At 42.1% G+C, this 21,271-nt stretch overlaps 2 protein-coding genes and 2 non-coding genes across 7 annotated transcripts; 1 reads left to right on the plus strand and 3 right to left on the minus strand.

Annotated features, from left to right (window-relative positions):
• Positions 1-368: 368 nt before the first annotated feature.
• Positions 369-3,883, minus strand: thap12b (THAP domain containing 12b). The gene is made up of 5 exons (XM_076036289.1): positions 3,475-3,883; positions 2,841-2,961; positions 2,643-2,750; positions 2,505-2,541; positions 369-2,419 (listed from the first exon to the last, which is right to left on the minus strand). The coding sequence occupies exons 1-5, from the start codon at positions 3,561-3,563 to the stop codon at positions 402-404; spliced, it is 2,373 nt and encodes a 790-aa protein (XP_075892404.1). The 5' UTR covers positions 3,564-3,883; the 3' UTR covers positions 369-401.
• Positions 3,884-4,305: 422 nt separating this feature from the next.
• On the plus strand, positions 4,306-4,377 carry trnap-agg (transfer RNA proline (anticodon AGG)). The gene has a single exon. It is a non-coding gene; the product is annotated as a tRNA-Pro (tRNA).
• Positions 4,378-4,616: 239 nt separating this feature from the next.
• Positions 4,617-4,688, minus strand: trnap-cgg (transfer RNA proline (anticodon CGG)). Its single transcript has one exon. It is a non-coding gene; the product is annotated as a tRNA-Pro (tRNA).
• Positions 4,689-4,930: 242 nt separating this feature from the next.
• On the minus strand, positions 4,931-16,556 carry dyrk1ab (dual-specificity tyrosine-(Y)-phosphorylation regulated kinase 1A, b). 4 transcript variants are annotated; one of them, XM_076036292.1, is made up of 12 exons: positions 15,708-16,556; positions 13,789-13,858; positions 12,225-12,421; positions 11,809-11,901; positions 11,470-11,658; positions 11,080-11,227; positions 10,689-10,975; positions 10,378-10,524; positions 9,873-10,013; positions 9,445-9,748; positions 9,012-9,136; positions 4,931-8,813 (listed from the first exon to the last, which is right to left on the minus strand). In XM_076036292.1, the coding sequence occupies exons 2-12, from the start codon at positions 13,799-13,801 to the stop codon at positions 8,226-8,228; spliced, it is 2,232 nt and encodes a 743-aa protein (XP_075892407.1). In that variant the 5' UTR covers positions 13,802-13,858; positions 15,708-16,556; the 3' UTR covers positions 4,931-8,225. The 4 variants fall into 4 exon arrangements, with proteins under 4 accessions (XP_075892407.1, XP_075892408.1, XP_075892409.1 ...); XM_076036293.1 differs by lacking the exon at positions 15,708-16,556 and adding an exon at positions 14,831-15,488; XM_076036294.1 differs by lacking the exon at positions 13,789-13,858.
• Positions 16,557-21,271: the final 4,715 nt, after the last annotated feature.

A 21,271-nucleotide genomic window follows, 5' to 3' on the forward strand; every position in this document is an offset into this window, starting at 1 on the left:
GTACAACAACAATATAGCATATGTTGCCCTCTAATGTAAAAAATAGAAAGACCAGTGAGTGTGTTGCTAATAACATTGTCATAAATGACAGAAAAGAAGTGGACTGGCTACAAACAATGGCAATCGGCCTATTTACAGTGAGCATCTCCGTTTTATAGTCACCATTTATTCACCCAAAGGAAGCTGCAATTTATCTTTTAAGGGAAAATTTGCAAAGAATAATACAAATAAAAAACTAAAGGAGCACATTTAAATAAAACATGACATTTACTGAAAACATCTGGGGAATGCAAAACTTGTTTTGTTTTTTTATCCAGCACAGCATAGGTGATAGATTCAAGGAAGATGTATAAACCGTCTGAAAAATGTCTGTTTGATTGACTTTGGCCGACACCATTCTCTTATTCCTTCATGGCATCTTCCTCCGCTGTGTCCTTAGCCTCCTTCTCGGTCTCTGCCTCTGCCTCAGCCTCAGTCTCAGCCTCAGCCTCAGCCTCAGCCTCGGCTTCCGCCTCAGCTTCCATCTCAGCTTCCGCCTCAGCTTCCATCTCAGCTTCCGCCTCAGCCTCCTGTTCATCCTCTGGATACAGTCTGCAGTATTTGTCGACCATGACATCCAGGTCGTAGTTGACCTGCGTGTTGACGGAGAGCATGGCCAGGCTCTTGTTCCACTGCTTGGGGGGCACGCCGTCGAAGTACGCCTGCAGCCGCTCGCTGGCCGTGTCGCCCTCTTTGCCGTCCAGTTTCAGCACCGGCAAGGTGGACAGCATCTTCAGGAAGGCGTTCACGTTGGGGAAGAACTTGACATCGGGCAGCTGCAGCGTTTCCTGGATGGTGGTGGGCAGGCGCACCTCCTTGCCCCTGTGCTTCCACTTGATCCGCCAGCAGTGCAGCTCGGCGGGGAGCGTCTCCGGGTTTGGGAGGTCGCTGGAGTAAACGTCGGCGTAGTTCTCCTCCGTGGTGTTGAACTTCATCTGTCCCATGACGGCCGGGACGAGCGACAGGCACTTGAGTGCTTTGAGGTTGATCTCGGAGAACATGTCCTCCACCTCCTGTATGACGCCGTGGATGACGGGCACGGTCACGTACTCCTTGTAATACGCCTCCACGTTGACCTCACTTTCGTTGGCTGCACGCTGCTGCCGAAGGAAGAGCCTCGGGACCGTCGTGGGGACCTCCATGACGTTGGCCACGGCCACGGCTTCCTCGTACCAAAACTCGTGGTACACCTCGATGTTGTCGTTGACCTCGTTGAGCGAATGCAGCACCGCGGTAAGGCTGTTGACGGCAAAAAACACGTCGAGCGTTTCGCCCTGCAGGTTCCTGCCAAAAGCCCTAGTGAAAGTCAGAACGTTTTTCAGGATGACGGTCGTGACGATGAACTCGAAATCCGAAAGCATTTCCGCAATTGTGTAAGCGTCCGATCTGACAGCGTCCGTGAAATGACCGCTCTCCCGAATGTTGTCCATGCACAGCAGCAGTGGCGGCAGCAGATCAAGCAGCAGGTCAAAGACACTGTGCTGCTTGGTCCACTCCGAGCTGCAGGCTTCCTGAAGCGCAGCTCCCTTCTCTTCATTTTTCTGGAAATGATTGGAGATGGCCTTCTGCAGCTCGTTGTGCGTTAAAGGGTTTTTAAAGAAAGACCTGAAGCTATTCAGAGTTTCCATCACAATCTGGACGTTGGGATAAGGCAGATTATTGGACAGATGGATGTTTAGCGCTATGTGAGAGCAAGGCATGTGCAGTGTCTGGGAATACTTCTCCATCAGGAGCACAGCCACCGCTTTCATTTTGTTGGTGTTGGTGCCGGTGGCTTTGTGGGCCTGACCACGGCAGTCCTCCATGCTCAGGCCAAAGCGTTCCGTCAGCAGGGCCTCCAGCTTGTCCACCAGCGAGAACTCGTCGCTGTCAAAAGGCACAAAGTCCAGAAACTCCTCCCGAAGGACATTCTGCTGGTTCACGAAGCGCAGGAACAGAGGGAGGTGTTTCACCTCGCCAAACGTGACGAGGTCGCCCGTCACCAGCGAGAAGAAGCGGCTCTCTCTCACCTCCATGAGCATCTCCTCCCTCACCGTGTTCTCACACACATCCAGAAGTTGGCTCTGCTGCGTCGCGGAGAGATACTCCGTGTTCACGGCGGTCCTCTCGAACCGCTTCTTCAGGGCTTCATCTCCGGCATTGATACGGTACTCAATGAGGGCCTGAAGGTTGTTGGACAAGTGCTCAGCATCAGTCGCTTTGTCGGCCACCAGTGGTATGTTGCGCTTTCCCAACAAGACCAAGATTTCAAAGAGGGATTTCAGGTATTCACGAAGCGTCTTTTCCTCCGTGGACATCTGAGGTTCATCCTCATTGGCGCTCGTGCTGTCCTCCATTGCTGCCACTTTCTTGGCATGAAGCTGATCAATCGATATCGCGGCTGAAGGGAGGACAGGGAAAGTCAGAGTGAATAGGGTTCAACTGTATTTTACTTTACAGTCAGACCTCAATTACAGCAAACTTACATCCCCTCTCTTTAATCTTCTGTAGGTCTTCTTCGGTCTGAAATGAAAATGAAATTAAAGATGATTTCATTCAAATTAAAGTAAACTAAACAAAGATATTTTAACAATCTAAGAGGATTGTATATAGATGTCTCTTACAAGCTCTTTAATGCGCTTGCGATGCCTCGTAGGAGGATATCTTAGATGGATTGTCAGGTCAAAAATAGTTGGAATGGCAGTGTCCTTCAACACAGTCCTGTAGGGGCTCTGAAAACAGGTAACAAAACAACAAGTTTTTTTTTATTTTGAAAGAAAGTCTACATTTGGGGGTAATCGCAGGTTCATGTGCATACTCACCGTTTTGCAAACCATAGCTGGGTCGAAATGTTTTGCGCATAAACGGTAGTGCTTGTTCAACTGGTCCGATGTTTTTGCCTCTAGATCTGCCCGCCGGCAGTTCTCTACCCAAATACGGCATCTGAAGAATAAAGGATTTTTATTGAATCAAAATAGCATAAACATTAAGGTAGGTGCATGACAACAGCCATACAGGTGTATATATGCAAGTCTACTGAAGACGAGCAAAACAACTTTTTTGTGATATCAGCAGGCACTGTTGGCTCTAATATCACACCAAAATGTATACAATTGACATAACAAGTACTTGGCTAAAAAATAATATTAACAATAATAATGCAATGTGTTTTGGTTCAATGCTGATATTTATCTTGAAATGTGAATAGAGCAGTCAACTCGTTATCCGCACGAATTCTGTAGTTTGGGTTCATTTAGTTTCTGTACATTTAATCTGACGCCTTTCAATTGCAACCGATATTTTAAGGGTTAAAATTGAGATTTATTAGATATAACTGAGTTATAACAGTCATCTTCAGAGTGCTAAAAAAAAATGGTTTAAGTTTAAAAACAAAAATAAAAAAAATGTACGTGCGTCGTTCGTATTTTGAAGTGTAGTTGATCAATTAAGTCTTACCTCTCAGGGTCCCGTGGAAACCTAAAAAATGCCAGGTCGGACTGTGTGCTTTTCCGTGTACAGTTCGGGGCCGCGCAAAAATTCGGCATGCTGCAGTCGAGGTGGTTAGCTGTGCTAACTTATTCTTTTACTGTGTTCTACCAAAAAAATATGCGTTCACTTCGGTGGCTTACATAAGCCTGTTTCCCAATTTCTTCAACGATCTCAAAGAGTGTCTGAAAATCACTTCCGAAATACTTTAAAATCCTAAAAAGACAACCGACATGACAGTCACAAACGGTTCAAACCGTTGTATCGGTTGTGCATACACACGTCCCGCCCTACGAGTGGCCTGATTGGCTACATCGACGCACTTTGTCAAGAACATTAAAAACTATTGGTCGGTTGTGTAATATTCTTCTTTCTTCTCCTCCGCCATGAAAATGTTGAAGAGAGCCTCCAGTATTGCGCTGCTGCCACCTCCTGGCTAACTTGGAAAGCATTTGGATAGCTTGGTACTACACCGGAAACCCGTGTTTTCTGCATGCAGTAAAAACCAGCGAACAGACCACTATCTTTCCCAAAGACAAACCCGAGATAACTTGCTTGGATATAAAGACGTATTCGATTCGTCCAAATAAGGATAAACACGTATTATGTACGTATTTAAATAGTAAACACGCATTAGATACGCATTTAAAAGTGAATGCGTATTTTACTATACATGTTAGGTATTCAATAGTCAACCGATTACTAAGTAGTAATGAAAGTCGTTTTCACCTGAGTGCAAATATTAAACATATCCTGTGTACACAGAATGAATATCCGACGACGTACGGAAACCGTAACACAGGCTCGTTGGTCTAGGGGTATGATTCTCGCTTAGGGTGCGAGAGGTCCCGGGTTCAAATCCCGGACGAGCCCTCCTTTTTTCAACACTGCGTTTAGTTATTAATTCTGACGGAGTTGAAAATACTGTTAACTTTTGTTTGATTTAGGAACAACGTAAATGTACATTTTTACAAAGTAGTTTGACATAATTTAATGAATATAATTTAGGGTGCCAACGGCATAAAAGTGATTAGTAGAGACAGCGGTAGTTGTCCTGGAAAACAGCGTTCGGCCATGTATCGTTATCGCTCAACCCTGAGCCAAAAGGAGATGGGCTCGTCCGGGATTTGAACCCGGGACCTCTCGCACCCGAAGCGAGAATCATACCCCTAGACCAACGAGCCAGAACGACTGTGAGCCTTGCGCTTCACCTCATAAAGCCACTTCCGCGCGCACACACGTTGTGTTACCTTCGCTCTCTGTCCGTTTTCACGTTTTTTTTTGTCGTCCAACCAGTTGTAAGGAACTATTGCACGTCAACCCCTTGACACTTGCGTGATCATGGGTGAAGCAGTGGAAAATGTGTGGAGCAAACTTCAAGCAAGATGTGGCGGACAAACAAGAGCAATAAAGACACACAGAGCACTTCAATTAACTTCTTTTTATATATCATACATAAGACTGTCTTAATATAATACAAAGGGCATTGTCATAAACACAGCAAAGTCTTGACTAGATCTTACAATCTGTGGATACATGGACTTATCCTTTCCCCCATGCTGTTCAATTCTATAGTGCATGTTGCATGTACAAAAAAAGTGAGAAAATGTGAACTCAAAAATGAAAAGGATAAATCCAAATTAAATACGAGGATTCAACTTCTGTCGGGTGTTCAGATATGTCAACAAGTATAGGTGTTTGTGTATAACCCACAAACTCAACAGGCTTATGAAAGATGGAACCTTTTTTTTTCTTTTTTTAAACCATGTGCTTCTCATATAACCAAAATTAAGGTTTGTGATGTACATGCACTTACAATATACCCTGTGAAAATTATTAAGGTTTGAAGATCTAGCTTTCCCTGTTTGTTTCAAACCCTACCTCATAGTGTTGTCCTGATGTAGTCAAGTACCTTTGCCAAAAGGCAAGGTTTTTGCCACTAAGAAAACTGGAGTTCCTGCCCACTGAATGGTCACCAATTTGACAAACATAATCAACATACCAGCAGGAGCAAGGTAGTGAGTTCTATACTTCCTTTATTAAAAAAATATAAATATATACATAAATTCTATTTCAACTATTAAAAAGGGGCTGCATTTCATGACAACTGCTCTAAATAAGAGGTCAATCAGCATGATCTGAAATAGGCGCACACTTACGAGTCACTGCAGTCAAATTTTTTTTAAGTCTTTATTTTTGGAATGTTTAGTACCAGTATGAGTGCCAGCAATAAAAACCACTGGCAGCTTCTAAATGTCTCAAATTCAGTGGGGTATGGAAAAATGATTTGCAATTAACCTTGACATCCAGATAAAACCCCAATCTCAAAATAGGTAGCTTTACATTTGTCAGTGGAAATACCAAGCATGGACTCTATGATGGTTTCCCATTTTAAATGACAACAGCACGACTTTGCAGCCTGCCCTTAATTTGTACAGTGGCCGTGGGCAGGGGTTTCAGTCTAATTTCAAAGCTGGTAAAATGAGCAACAGAAAAAGAAAGCACTTCAAAATCCCTGATATTAAAAAAAAAAAAAAAAAAAAAAAAAAAAAATCTGGTTGTTGACTGTTATGTTTGGAGAACATGCATGGTCTGCCTAGGCGAAGCATGTGAATTGTGGGCTGACAGACACCCTTTCCCTTTATCTAGCTTGATTTCTTTTAATTTTGTTTCATAACTTTTGTTTTCAATGGGACTGTGTTTGTTTTATATTGTTCACTCGATGTAAAGCACTTTTGAGTTGCCATGTTGTTGAAATGTGCTATATAAATAAATTTGCCTTTGCCTTTAAATAGGACAACAATCATGGGGGGAAACTGCCCTGCCAAATCAGAAAAATACCACTCAACACAAACTGATTTGCCACAATTATCTTATCCTGCCAAGACGATGACATTAATTCTTTGCTTTTACAGCAGAAACTAGCCAAGTTGACCAAATGATGTATGAAAGGCAGCAAAACCCTTTGAAATAGTATGATGGGGGCAAAAGAAAAACGACGACACAGAAATAGAACGCATTAGTCTCCTTTTTTTTTTTTTTTTTTTTAACCATCAGCTTCTATCTTGCTACTCCGGAGCCTGCAGAGTAACTACCAAATTCTCTAACATACCAAAGTTTTAAAAGACTCCCAAAATAATCTACCAATTAATATGGAAACAGTTTTGGTAAAACGTTGCAAACAAGTCTGGCCAGAATACACAATAGCCAACGGTCTCAACAACGGTCTCCAGTTTTGCTAAAGTAATATATTGCAGCTGTTTGTATTGACGTTAAAATAAGATCTTGATAAACTTTGCGTCAAAGTGGTGAACTGCTACATTATTGGTTACAGACACCTATATGCTATAAAACAACTGCTTTGGTATAAAAACATATCCAAAGGGAAAATAAATTCTTGTAAAATTCACAGCATAATTTGAGGAGAAAAAAGGCAGTCACTTAACTCATTTTTTTTTCTTCAGTTTCCATGTTTTGGATGGAGAGACTTGTGCAGGTGGTTCTGATGAGAAACTACATGCAAAAGGGAAAAAAATAAAACATAAAAAGGGTAGACTCTGGAATAGATAGTTCTTTCCACTGCAAAATCCTTAACCGGTGAATAAGATTTTCAAGGAAGTAATGTTTAGGAGGTTGTTGTGTACAATAAGACCCTGTTATGTGGGGCCCTGCTGAAGAAGAAATCTTTGTTGAGAAAGGCCTCAAATTACCATTCTTATTTACCTTTTCGAAGTTATTTTTAATTTCCTTAAAGAATTAAGGGCTGTCTAGAGAGAAAAATAGAGAAAAGCCATCTTAATTCAAATGATAATGTCCAGCTCCATCCCATCCCAAGTCCATGAGTCATAAGGCCAAAGGGTTATCTAGAACCAGCCGCTGACTGTCTTCCTTTGACTGGGCCGGATCCTCGCGTCTCCCAGTGCCCATCGCTGCTCTCATCTGTGCCGGGCCCGGTTTGCAGCACGCAGGACTACGGGACCACTAGGCCTTAAGGGTGGAGCTTCATTCTCCTTCGACCCCAGCTGTCAGTATCCACCTGCAGGGGTCTCCTCTCCACCCGGCCAGCACATGCTATAGGGACTCCACTGCTATGTGCTCCCCTTTTAAAAAAGAGTTACACAATACCGACCAACAACAAGAAATATCACCGCAAACACTTCCCCTCATTGTCGAGCTACAGGATTCACAAGCAGCTTGTACGAGAAAATTTCACTTGAAGAAGAAAAAAAGAAAAAAGAAAAAAAGAAAAAAAAAAAGAAGGGCAAAAAGAAAAAAGAAAAATTAAGAACCAGTGGAACAGTAATGTCAGGCAGTCCATAGTGTGAACCGAAAGAGGACGCCAAGCATTTTCATCACCAACAGCTACCTGCAAAACAGCTTCAAAGTTTGCTCCGAGATGCTCCTTAGAAGATTTTGCCACATTATACCATATGGTGATTACTTGGTGGTTACATGTAACTTGTGAAATGGTAAGATGGATGTCTCGATCTTACTATGTTTATTCTGCAGTATTATTTTGTGCCTCATGATTGCAAACGAAAGAGGGATGAAAATTACATATATACTTTTAAACAAAGGGTTTTTTTTTTTCTCTGTAGTAGCGGGTCAGTGATATCTCCCTTCTGATGTGAGCAGCTTTTGTTCTCAACACACCTTGTAGTAAAAAACACCACCTTAAAAATGACGCACAGGGGGGAACACACAGCCAAATGTCAGTGCAGTCACGAGCTGGCCATAGAACTCTGCTGCACACACACTCCAGTCATTGGAGACTCCTCCCGGTCCATGCCTTGCCTCATGCCCAGGTGACCTTCCGTTAGGTAGTGGGCAGGCCCCGTGTTCGTGCCCATTGAGAAAGCAGGGTGCGCTGCCATGCCAGTCTCCTGCCTTGGGTTCGAGAAGGCACCTAGCCCCATGCTCAGCCCACCGTTCTGACCAAAGTCAAGGGCTCCCGCAGGCAAGTGGCGGAGCTGGTAGGCCTGGTTGCCATGGTTCCCAGTGGAAGAGGACGATGTCGAGGAAGAGGAGGCAGAGGAAGACAGGGAGGTCATGGACAGATGGCCATGGACCACCTCCATGGAGTCCTGTGTCGAGGAGCTGTGTGTCGGGGAGGTGTAATGGCGTGGGCGTGGCCGCGTGGCCATCATCTGCCCGTGGTGGTGATGAGCGTGTGAGTGGGGATGCAGGGCCTTAGGGTGCTGAGGGGGGACATGGAAAGTCGTCTCCTGGACTGGGTGGGTCTCTCCAGTGACCGACTCTGGTCCAACACCACCTCCCCACACCAGCGGGGGTGGGTAAGGCTGTCTCGTCTGTCAATGTCAAGCAAATAGAAAGTTGACCATAGATTTTTTATGTACTTTCATCAGGTTGCGTTCAAAAAGCAAAAAAAAAAAAAAAAAGCAGCCCCAATCTCGGGAGACTTGTTCACAACACGACTGCTGGGGTTATTTGTCACTGTTAAGAGAGTCAAAGCAAACCTCAACACACGTTCCCGTCAACTCACTGACCTGTGGGCAGAGGCTGTCACCATCAATGGCCGGCAGGGCCGTGCCGAAGTGTCCTCCACTGTGCAAGTGGTGATGGGTGGGGTCTGATCTTGCTCTGCCACTGGTGCTTGTCCCAGATGATCCTCCTAGAAGTTAACCAAGGTGACCAAAGTGTCTCATCAACCTCACACAGAATATGTTCAAGACAACGACAGGCTGAGAGACGTCGCCTCACAATAAAATAGACTATCGACAGTTTGTAATGCTTTTATTGTTGCTCCAGTTCAGAGGATTGAAGATCTCCAAACATCAGTAGGCCTCAACAAAAACAGATAGATACACAGAAGTCATAGAACACAATTTTTGACGTATGAGAACACGAACTTGGACAAGAAATGGGTTTGACGACTTTAAATGAAGGACTGGGAAATATCTGCCCAGAGCCGTAAGCTACCTGAGCTAGAGGAGGTGCTGGAGGTGGTTCCTGAAGACTGGGACTGCTCTAAAGCGGGGCTCGTAGACACGCTGCTGCTTGTATTGGTCCCCTCGTCCGCAGTTTTCTTGAAGAAGCTGTGCTGCAGGGCATAGTAGGGCTGGATGCGGCTCTTAGGGTCATAGTCCAACATCCGGAGGATCAGGTCCTTGAACTTCAAGTAGTCAGCAACAGCATGGCCAGACTCCCCAGCCCGTCGGCCACCTGGACCCCCTGTCTCCACACCCAGGATGGAGTGGAGCTTCCGCGAGGCTGGAGGCTTATACTGTTTCGGGCACAGTAGACAAAGATTAAAGAGATTTAGTCAACTGTGACACAAATCACCTCGGTTTTAACAGAGCCGAGACTTTAAAGCAATAAAAAAAAAAGAAAGAAAGAGGTGAGCTTACCCTTTTGCCATCTTTGGTCTTCTTAACACTCCATGTACCATCCGAAAGCTTCTCAAAGAACTTTCTGGCTTTAGGGGCTAGGTCCATTATGTGATTAGGCGGGATACCAAGAACCTCGACAATTTTGTTCATCTGGTCCACCTTGAGAGGGGGAAAAAAATGCTACTTGAACTCTTGCCAATTAGAAAAAAAAGACTCTACATGCACTTTAGATCCAGCACATGAGCAGAAATTGTTCCTCAATGACTTCAGAGCTGAAATATTTTGACTTGGAAAAATTGCCAAATATGCTGCTGATAAAACAACAGGGGCTTGGCACGCGAGCCCTGTGCGATATGTTTTAAGTTTTTGCGAATTGCTTTCGCTCTATCTTTAAACCCCGCAACATGTTTTGTCTCCGACGAATCAGGTAAAAGGTCGACGACCGTCGACGTCAGCGGAGTTTCAATCGCCGCTGCGATTACAGAAAGAAGCCAAAGAGTTCCGCTTTGCATTTTTTTTTTACCTCATTGGCTCCGCTGAAGAGAGGCTCTCCAGTGTGCATCTCCACCAAGATGCAACCCAGGGACCACATGTCGATGGCCAGGTCATAGGGCATTCCCAGCAGCACCTCTGGGGAGCGGTAGAATCGACTCTGGATATACTGATATATCTGCAGAATCAAAAAGACAAGCCCGTTAAGATTCCCTACCCGCCTCAAAAGCCATCATCACCCATCTCTGACAGAAGTTCCAAGACGAGCGCCAACTCTTCTTGGGGACATTTTTTTCACACTGGCTTTTTTTCGCTGACGGGGAGAAAACTGTGTGTAGATACCCTTTGTCCAAGTTGACATGAGCTGCCAAAGTCCACTATTTTGATGGCACTCCTCTTGGGGTTGCAGAGGAGGATGTTCTCAGGCTTCAGGTCACAGTGGATGATGCTGAGCTCAGGCGTGGCCAGGAAGAGAAGCGCCGTGCATAGCTGCTGGGCGAACTTCCGGGTGAGGTTGAGCGACACGCCGCGGAAGTTGGTGTTTCGGAGTAGGTCGTACAGGTTATATGAAAGCATCTCAAACACGAGGCAGAGGTGGTTACGGAACATGAAGTGACGCTTGAGGTGAACTGCAAGAAAAATAAAAAATAACAGAGCGAGGTTAGTAGAGTTCACAAAAAAGTGATTTCCCTTATTTCATTTCATGCTATATCAGAAGCCTCGAGTGCATTACCGATGTAATATTTCATCTCGGTATCATGTTTGTTCATGAGCTCTAGGAGGCGCACTTCAATCTGGGCTTGATTGAGGAAAGCTTTCTTGTTCTTGATGATCTTAATGGCGACCCATTCCTGCTCAGCACGGTCGTACGCTTTCACAACCTGAGAGAAAGCAGAGCGGGGGAAAGAAAGCGAGTATTTCCATTACTCTGCGCTCTTGTGATGCCCACCAATGTAGTACAGCGGTGCACGGGAGCCGCATCCCGGCGCCTGCTACATTCTCACAATGAAATCCCAATAGTTTGAGGCATTTGCATGCGTTACAGTAAACATGAACATGTTATGGGTTAACGGCACAAAGTCTTTGCATGCAACTGTCGTGTGACGTGTGCTGAAGCCCCTACCTGTCCAAATGATCCTTTTCCTATCAAGGAATCAATCTCGTAACGGTCCATCCACTTCTCCCCATTCTTGACGATGTAGTCGTAGTTATCATCGTCGTAGCCATCATTAAAGACTTTCCTCTCTTTTTTGTGACTCGAGTCTTCGCCCTGACCCTGTTGGTGGCGCCGCTTCTTTTTTGCATAATACACCTTGGGGTAAGACAAAACAATTCACATAAGTGCACAGTGTCCATTGGAATGATAGGTTTTTTGTTTTGTTTTGTTTTTTTGTTTTTTTAGCAGCGTTGCGTTTTAAATTAAAAAAACAAACAAAAAAGACAAAATGAAAACAAAACTGACCTCATTGATGTGTTTGTATGTTTTGATAAGGTCAATGGAGAGCTTCCTCAGGGGAGCTGAAGTTGGGTCGCGAAAGCACTGGGGCATGTGCCTCTGAAGTCACAGAAGAGCAAAATCACAACATAAACATTAACAAATATGCATGAAACTTTCATTGCTCTGTTAATCTGAGAGCTGGTGTAAATCTCAAATGATGAACTCCTAAAGGTCGTTCCATTTGTTTTAAATCGAACCGTAGCAAGTTATAAAAAGGGGCAAGACTGACAGAACGCGTTAGAAGCTGCTACTCTGCCTGGAGACAGTAGCAAAAAAAAGGAAGTAGACTTTCATATCACATTAAGTATTGCAATTTTTGTAACATTACATATTCAGACGGGAGAAATCCACGATCAGGGGCAGGGGCAGGGTTAGTGTACCTGATTGGCAGTGAGCTGTGGTGTCTGGTCGCTGTACGGTAAGACCGTAACAGATTGGTCAGTGCTTGGCTGGTGGCGGTCACTGTACTGCTGGTGCGTATGGGGCATTGGAGCAGCCATCTGAAGACCAGCAGTGTGTAAAGAAAAAGAGGGCGCAAGCCGGACGGACGAAGGTTTGCATGCTGAAGTCTCTCCTCCTGGAAGGAATTAAGACGGCTGTGAGTTGCATGTTATCCGAGTGCAACACGACATGTAAGCGGGCACGGAGAGGAGGAAAAGGGGGGAGTCATCCGTATTTGAAATATCTGCTTTTTATCTAACAAAGCACTGTGTCGGACTAGGAATAAAAAAAAAAAAAGGTAATGAAATTTTCTCAGTATTGCAAAGACCAGCAGCAGAAAAAGGCTGTTTACTGCAATGTAAAACCAGAAAAACACAAAAATGCCCAAATTTACTTTCAGCAGGCAAATATATGCAAAATGCAAATCACACATTTCAAATATTTACTTGTATTTTAACATGATCAAGCTCAAAGCAACAGAACAAAAATGTAAGATGTTAAGAGGAAAAATAGAAATAGCTTCATTGTTAAAATAAAGGCAAGGTTATCAAATAGCTTTAAAAACACAGATTTTGTTAAAAAAACGCCTCAAATAACACATATAATATAGATTATAGCAGTAACATGTTAACCTTTGTGAAGAAAAAGGAGCAGAGCAGCAGATTTAACAGTGAAAAGGGCTGAAAAGAAAGCATCTCCACACAACACAGTGAATCATCCTTCATTTTAAGCCAGAAGGAATCAAAAAATTATCAAATAGCATGTTCAGCTATCAGCATCTCTCCACAGACAACACAATTCACCAGCGCTACACAGTAACCACTATTCAGAATCCCAGCAACAGCACCTAATTAGCATAGCCTATCACCACAGAGATACAGCGTGATTTGGCAAGCCCATCAATGCACAGACCAATCACAACGCAGTATGCAAATAGCCTACTTTTGTTGCCAGGGCAGAGCTGCTCCCATTTTCCAATGAGAAAACAAGAAATAAACAAGAAATAAAATTGAACTTTGGCACACTTAGACGCTGCTTTCAACACGAGAGCCTGACAGCAAAATAGCTGCACAGCCCAAAACCTGCACTTCCTCGGAGAGCATTAGAAAGCTGACCCAGCTTTGCAAAAGGAAGAAATGCACGTACAGTGACAGAAATAGGAGGGATGCAGGCGCAGACGGGGAGACTGTGTAAGAGAAATATTAAAAGAAAAAAAAAAAAGCCTTGTGAATTTATATATCGTAAAATAACAAGAAATATTATGATATTATATATTTGTCATTATGTTTTATTTAATACAAAAAAAAAAAATCTTATTTTTATAGAATTTAGCTCTTTCATCCTAGTATTTCTCTAGCATGGTTTGCCTTTATTTAAAAAAAAAATGTCCTTGAAATTTAAGATTTTCTTCAGGGAAAATATAAAAGCAGGAGGATGAGGGGAAAGAGGAAAAGACGACTGACTTCCCAGCAAAGAGTTGAGGCTTAATATACAGCAGCTAACCTGGATGCATCATCTCCAGTAATATTTCATATCATCCTGGGAGGAGAGTCCAGCAGCAAACCACAACCCACTACAAAGAATAAAAACACATCATTATCATTGTGCATCTTCTGTTGGCATTAAAGGACATATGGGTTTAACTTTTTATCAGCGAGGAAGTCAGGGGACCCCACAGAATAGCACCCCCCCCCCCAAACTTTCAGAAGTCGTCATGGGGGTAAATGTAAAAGTTTCGGGGAAATTTACAGGAATATAAATCAAAATAAAAATGTAAGGAGGGAATATCATAGAGGAACAACAGGATTTTTTTTTGTGAACATGGCAAGGATGTTTCCTGAAAACAAAATAAGTAGATTTTCTGAAATTTTGAAAAGACAACCATCCCACATTCAAAGAGTGAGAACTTGACAAACGAGGTTTTGCGTTTATGTGGATTTGATCAATCAGGATCTCCTCTCAGCATGTACATTTGATCTACTTTTATATTGTAGTTGATCGGAAGGCCTCGAATATACTCGGAATAAACAGGCAGCACAATTGCCTCTTCTTATTTCAGTGGTTTATGCAAATACGAGCAGAACTGGGGGAAAAGTTTAGTTGGAGACAATATCCTAGCGTTATATTTAAAAAAAATATATACATATATATACAAAGAGGCGAATGTGACGTTTTAAACAACATTAACCCTATTTCGAAAATCTGGGTTCTTTTGAGCACAAAGGCATCTAGAAAGCGCACTTGTAGCTCTCAAATGTCTGATTATTCTCCATTTTCAGAACTGACACATGAACAGTTCCTTTTCTGGCTCGACTCGCGGCATCAACGGGCCTATTTAGGTGTAAATATAACGACAGCTAGCTTGCTATTCGCAGCTGAATCATAAAATAAGTAATGGCTAGAGCCCTCTGTAGCAAGCCTATTTCTCCTCTTCTCACGCCCAACTCTTAAATCCAGTCCATAGCTGAACCAAATGCGACCCATCCGGAACAATTAAAAGCCGAAGGATCGCATATAAAGACGGTGCCCGGGTAGCTGTACTTACAGATGATGGGGTAGATCTCGTCATGGTTGAAATTTAGAAAGCATATTCAATGCTCATTTGAGTCCCCTCTTGCTACATATCGGTCGTCTATGCCTCCAATTCCATGAAGAAATGGCAAACGTATTCGGGCTGCCGTTACCGTTAGCGGTCTAACTAGCTAACGTTGTCGTCGTAATTGTTACCCTGAAACTGCGGGACAAGCGAGCATATCTCTCACCAATCCAACGTTAACGTTAGCTAGTGACGCTGTGCTCAGCCAGCGGGTTGTAGGGCCCATTCAGCTGGTTCGTCAACAAGTCAGCGTTAACCATTAGCTCGGTTAGCTCAAGAAGCTAGCGAGCGCTAGCCAGGTTAGCCACTTGCGCTTCCGCACCGCAAAACCTCCAAAATCCAAACCACATCTCAAACTGAAATGCAGATGAAGCCCTCACTTGCACAAAGTCAGACCTCGATGTTAGCTAGCAGGACAAAAATTGCTTTAATCATACAATGACAGTGTCTAATATCGCAGGGTTAACGTTAGCTATAACGTTAACACTTTGCCAGCATGACTTCGTTCAAGCACACACAATTCGGCAGATCTCCCGGCTGCTCACAGCAACCAGGGAAACGGTCTCAAGCGAAAGGCGAAGTCAGCCTTACAACCTTAAAACTAAAGGCAAACGTCAAGACTGGCTTTAGTCGGGCCAATACAAATGTTACCTCAGCTAGCCACCGTACCATAACGTTAGGCTACCGTTCTCAACTTCACTGTTGCGTCCATCATTGTTAACCATTAAGGTTACATTTGAAATACACCCGCAAAACGTAATCACGAAACGTACTCATTTGGGCTAACGAAGCCTAAGGTCATATAAAATATTTTCCGATTACTCACCTCTGATGGCACGATCTTCATTTAAAGTCCAATAACCTGTATGATGAGGAAACTTATCCAGCTTGAGATTCTCCCCTCCCTACACGGTTAGCGAGTAATGTTAACGTTAAAGCCGATCTCCGTCCTGCGATCGGAGAACACTAAAATGGTTCGCCGGCCAGTTTTATTAGGCGCTTCATCTCCCAAGCTTTGGCGAACGACATCCGAGATCGAAGCAACTTTGTCTAACGTCCCTATCAGCTGATTACAAGCAACATGCTAACATTAACTAGCACGCATAACTTAGTCGCTAACCTTAGCGGCGAAGTGGCAGGCTAGTTGAGAAAATGAGCGCAGCTACCAGGAGCTACCTGCCCGGGCTAACTCTAGCTCCCACGGCTAGCCCCAAGCTAACGATCCTTGCTACCGCTAAATAAACGGTATGCCAAATGCCGATTTTGGGTCGTCTCTGCAAATTTCGTGTCGGTCAATTCGACAAACACGACATTCGAGTGAAGCCCGGCGTTTTTCAATCGCGAAAACGAAGCCGTGTCCTCTGATAATTTTGGTTAGGAATTTTGTGTCAATTTTCACAAAATGGCGCGCGGTCCAAACCTGCGCAGTGAACCGGCCCGGTGGACCAGAGACACGGACAACTGAGTTGCAGCGGCGCCGCCTAATTATTTCTACTACGTTAAAACGTCGGCCTCTTGGTCTTCTCCATCCGATCCACTGGATGCATTTCGGTATCCCAAAACGTGAGAGATATATCCATTGACAGCATTATTCCGGCGGGAAGGGAGAACATTTGAAAAGACTGAGCTGGGGGAAAAAAAACCCTACTGACAAAATGGCGATGCTCTAGCTTGTTGCCATGGCAACTGTCAATCAAATAATAGAGGACCCGGATGTACCAATGACGAATAAAATTTTACTGGCCAGAGTTACAGGACACATAGAAATACAGCGCTCTGTGTCTTTCTTTCTTTTTTTTCTTTTTTTTTGCTCAGCCTGGCCCACCGCTACCACCAGCCAGCCTGTGTATACATACACACATTTTCCCTCTAAATAGCAGTCTGCGCGATTGTTTAATGCACAACTCGAAAACCTCCGACTCTAAAGCTGTCACGAATGAAAACAGTTGAAGTAGCTTGTAGGTATTTTTGTTTTATTTAAATGGGTGCATTTCCATGTTTTCATCCATTCTGTCAATGGAAAAGTTGTTCCACGCGGTATCTCAGTTGCCTTGTGAGGGAAGTTGAGCTGAAGCAGGACATTTTGCGTTAGTGTTTATTTATTTATTTACTTATTTATTTAGAAGCAAAGTCACGTTTTGTGGCGAGATGTATCATCAAGGTAGTTGGGGTTCAACTGGTATAGCACACCTCCCATCATACTTTCCCTTTTAAAAAAAAAAAAAGAAAGAAAGAAAGAAAGAAAGGAAGAGAAGAAAATGAATCTGCAAATAATTTTGTCTTTACCTGATGTGAGCTACTTTATTTGTTAAATCTAGTATCCAAACAAACTTTCTAACTGGAATCAGGCATTTCATTTTTTTTTTTACAGCTGTAAAAATGACAATACTTATCATAATAATAATAATAAAAAAATGTACCTGGTCTTTTTTTCTTACAAATTTTTATTTATGTTTCAACTTAACGTGGTTGTTACTCTTTAAGATGTGACACTCACAGAAATCTAAACCCTGAAATAAATCTGAGACATGTGGCTAACTTCATATGGGTCTCTCCACTGTGGTCTACACTTTGACTTACTGTTTGTCTTGCCTTTTCTTAATAAAGTTTTTTTGTTTTTGACATTGTGCCTGAAAACAATCATAGCTTGATTCAGATTCATGACTTCTGGTTTTGTTTGGTTGAGAAAATCCCCCCTGTTGGCTCCATCTGTGTAATGTCCCATTTGTCTTCCCAAATGTCCTTTGATCACACCCATCCACTTCCTCCTCAACGCGCCTGCTTCTCACCTCGATGTCCTCAATCACACAGAAAAGGAACAGAAAAACCAGCCAAACCCGACGCTTATAACACCAGGGATCAAAACAGACTACCAGACTTGAGGGTCCATAGGCGAGAGTGGTGGTGCACGCAAAGCCAGGACAGGTGACTGACTGCATGACCATAGAATCATTTAAAAATCAATATGACACTGAGAGGTAATTCTTAGGGTGACAACGTTAATGACATCTAATTTAACAGTACTACAACAATATATACTATTTTATCAGAGCTTGATTGTCGATTATTAACAGTTTTGCAACATTTTGTTCAACACTGACATTTTTAATGAATTGGAAACTTTAGTTTTCAAAAAAAGTTGTTAGCAACAGATGGACGATTATTATTATTATTATTATTATTATTATTATTATTATTATTATTATTATTATTATTATTATTACTGCAATAGTTAATGAGTTAATGGATAATGGATTAAATATACAATAATTTAGTTTTTTTTTGTTGCAAACCTGTATATCATGCATCCACATGTTTCAACCTCATAGAAGTTGGAAATGAAAAAAGTAAAACGAAGGTAAACAAATTAAACTTGAGTCAAAACGACAGAACACAACAAGGATGTTGACGGGATCCGTTCCGACCCAGGCTCTTTCTGTGAGGTGTTTACACGTTCTTCCTGTGTTTGTTCTCGCTGGGCACTCTGACTTCCTCCCCCAGTTCAAACACATGCAGCTGAGGTTGATTGGTTACATTGGTTGGTTTCATTCGGTAGGTGTGAATGTGATTGCATCTTTGCCCCTCTGTGTTGTCAGTCTAAATATAATAAACTTCCAGGTTGTTCAAGGTGTGACCCGACCTTTGCCCTCCAAATGCTGAGATAGGCTCCACTTTTATCCTGAGTGCAGGGTAATGTTGATGGAAAAATCAATGCATGGATGGAAGACCCCAGAGTTAATGTAAACTTTCAACCCTACTGCCTTCATACTAAATACAACTTGATTTGATTACACACTGACTGCAATGCAGTTTAGTTGCTTATCTAGATACAAATGATCCGCTCTTCAGAACCGTTTGTTTGTTGTCGTTTTTGTTTGTTTTTTTGCTCCTAGCTTGAGAAGCAACAATGTGTGCTGGTAAAAGGCACACAGTCCATTGTTTCTTTCATAGACTTTAATTGCTCTAAGTGCTTAATTTACATATTTAGTTACCTGTATCAAAATCCTTATATTAATCTGTAACACAATAGTTGACGCCTCACTCGAAACTTCATGAAGTGAAGTTTTGTAGTCATTCCTCTTTTTTTTTTCTTTTTTTCTTTTTTTTTTTAAATGCTTCAGAATTCAGGATGCCCAATAAACTCATCTTTAAAGCCACGTGTCATTTACAACTGACAAAGAGAATGTAACATACAAAAAGGGTTTTCATGTTAACTAACATACACATGTACAATGTGGCTGGAAATATTCAAGACAATAATTATTAGTAGGTAAGTATTAAAAAGTATTTTAAAAGTATATATATATATATGTGTGTGTGTGTGTGTGTGTGTGTGTGTGTGTGTGTGTGTGTGTGTATAAAAACACACTACAGATAATATCCCAGAAACAATCTCTAGAACAAAAACCGGATTAGATAAAACAAAGGTTTGAGGATTTTCATTTGAAGAACCAGCACCAACCACTATTTCAGAACAATTAGGATATACAGTAGGTCAACGTGAGATAAATGACAAAATTGAGTAAATGCATTTGATACATTGAAATGTGTGTTTACGTTTAGATTATGTTATCAATTTTATTGCATTCTATCGCAGTCATTGTATGTTTTTTTTGTTTTTGTTTTTTTTTTTTATCAGCCGGATTCCTTTTGTCTCATTTTAGGATGCTGCCCCCTGCTGACATTGTTTGAAGTTGTCTTCATTTCTGGTGAGATGACGTCCTCAATTTCAGTGTGGCGTACCACTGAATGAATGTGTCCAACTATTAATTGACCGGCCCACATGTATTTCATCAGATATCTTCTCAAGGAAGGTGAGATGCCAAAGCAATAGTCTTAAACCACGCTCTTCCTCTTCAACCTTTTACATTTCTCTTCCAGGGAGTTCTTAAAGATGCCCTCCACTTAAGAGCACTGCATTTCCGGTGTTATAACCAGATCCCAGATGATGTTCTCTTCTATGACTATGTACATGAAGACAACAGAGCATTTTTTTTTTTCAGTCTAATTTATTTGCAGGTTGTGAGGCACGAATAACCAGCAAGCTTTGGTCTCGGTCTGATAAGCCGTTCTGGTGGTGAAACACTGCAAAACAATATTGCATATTCCCACGTCAGAAATCCCTTCTGCTCCTCCATGCTGACATGACTGATGATGTTTACAACACGAGGCACAATAAGCGCATTTTAAAGAAGCGTTCATATGTCAACTAGGAGACCAAACAGTGCTATAAACAGCTGGGAAATAGTGGTGGGGCAGTCAAAAGCTGTTCCAAATGCAAAATGAACCATTGATTTTAATAGTGTATTTTTATTAGAGTATTTTGTTTTTTGTTTTTTTTATTTTTTTTTAAAGAAAAACCCAAACCCACTACATTTATAAGTAGTAACACTGATCTGTGCACTTATTGTGATATGATGTATTTTCAATTTATTGCAATGAAACTACAGGAGTACAGATTGTGCTTCTTCTATCTTCTTCTTCTTAAAAAAATAAATAAGAGCACTACTAAATGTTGATTGTAAACTATGAAGCAACTGAGCACATTACAGAGGAGCAGTGTGTCACTGTCAATTTGGTAGCTTAGAACAGTAAGAATATATTGTAAAGACTGCTAATCAAGTGTAGTTATCGGATGTTCCACTTCATATCACTAAAGATTGCATGTCATCACATCTTATATACCAGCTGTGATGTCACAGTAAAATAACAAAATCCTGGGTAGGTTCATGTTCTGGCCAGCTACTACCACTACTACCACTACATATCATCATCATCACCATCATCATCATCATCATCATCATCATCATCATCATCATCATCATCACCTTCATCATCATCATGTTTTCCTCCAAAATGTTGTTAAAATGAATAAAAAGTGTTTAACATTTAACATATTTCAGATATTTTGATTTTGTTTAATTTTGTCTATCTCTATTTTTAATCTTTGTAACACTGCCAGTGCTCGAGGTGTATTTTGCCCAGTCCTGTCAAGGCATCATCCGCTCTGTCCTGTCTGCCCAAATACAACAACTTCAAAAGGATGTGGTTTGATAAAATACTACAACTAATATTACAAACGTGTTAGACTCAGTCGTGTGTTTCCGCTGAACTGCGATGCAGCTATACTCTCTTAAACAAGGATGAATCTTTAGTATAAGTATTTCACTGTTGAAGAATTCAGTTTTTGCATAACACAACGTGAAGAAGAAACCTGCAGCGAAATATTTAGTTTTTTTTGTTGAGTGGTGTCGGAAAACCAAAAAGAAAATAAGCAATTGATGACCATCACAAATGTTTTTGTACTTTTATGACACCATTAATGCTACTAATACTACTACTACTACTACTACTACAATAATAATACTAGTCACAAAAATGAATGAATGA

This window comes from Nelusetta ayraudi, unplaced genomic scaffold (assembly GCF_046127955.1).
Source record: "Nelusetta ayraudi isolate G7.1 ecotype Tasmania unplaced genomic scaffold, CSIRO-AGI_Nayr_v1 ptg000048l, whole genome shotgun sequence".
Classification (NCBI taxonomy): Eukaryota; Metazoa; Chordata; class Actinopteri; order Tetraodontiformes; family Monacanthidae; genus Nelusetta; species Nelusetta ayraudi.

Excerpts from the sequence above, each read along its gene's own strand:
- thap12b (XM_076036289.1), bottom strand. The coding sequence starts at position 3,563 with ATGCCGAATTTTTGCGCGGCCCCGAACTGTACACGGAAAAGCACACAG. Across the intron at positions 2,962-3,474 it reads TTTCCACGGGACCCTGAGAG|ATGCCGTATTTGGGTAGAGA; the intron begins GTAAGACTTAAT and ends TTTATTCTTCAG. Across the intron at positions 2,542-2,642 it reads GCAAGCGCATTAAAGAGCTT|ACCGAAGAAGACCTACAGAA; the intron begins GTAAGAGACATC and ends TTTTCATTTCAG.
- dyrk1ab (XM_076036292.1), bottom strand. Across the intron at positions 11,902-12,224 it reads CACAGCTCACTGCCAATCAG|AGGCACATGCCCCAGTGCTT; the intron begins GTACACTAACCC and ends CTGTGACTTCAG. Across the intron at positions 9,749-9,872 it reads AGACCAAAGATGGCAAAAGG|TATAAGCCTCCAGCCTCGCG; the intron begins GTAAGCTCACCT and ends TGCCCGAAACAG.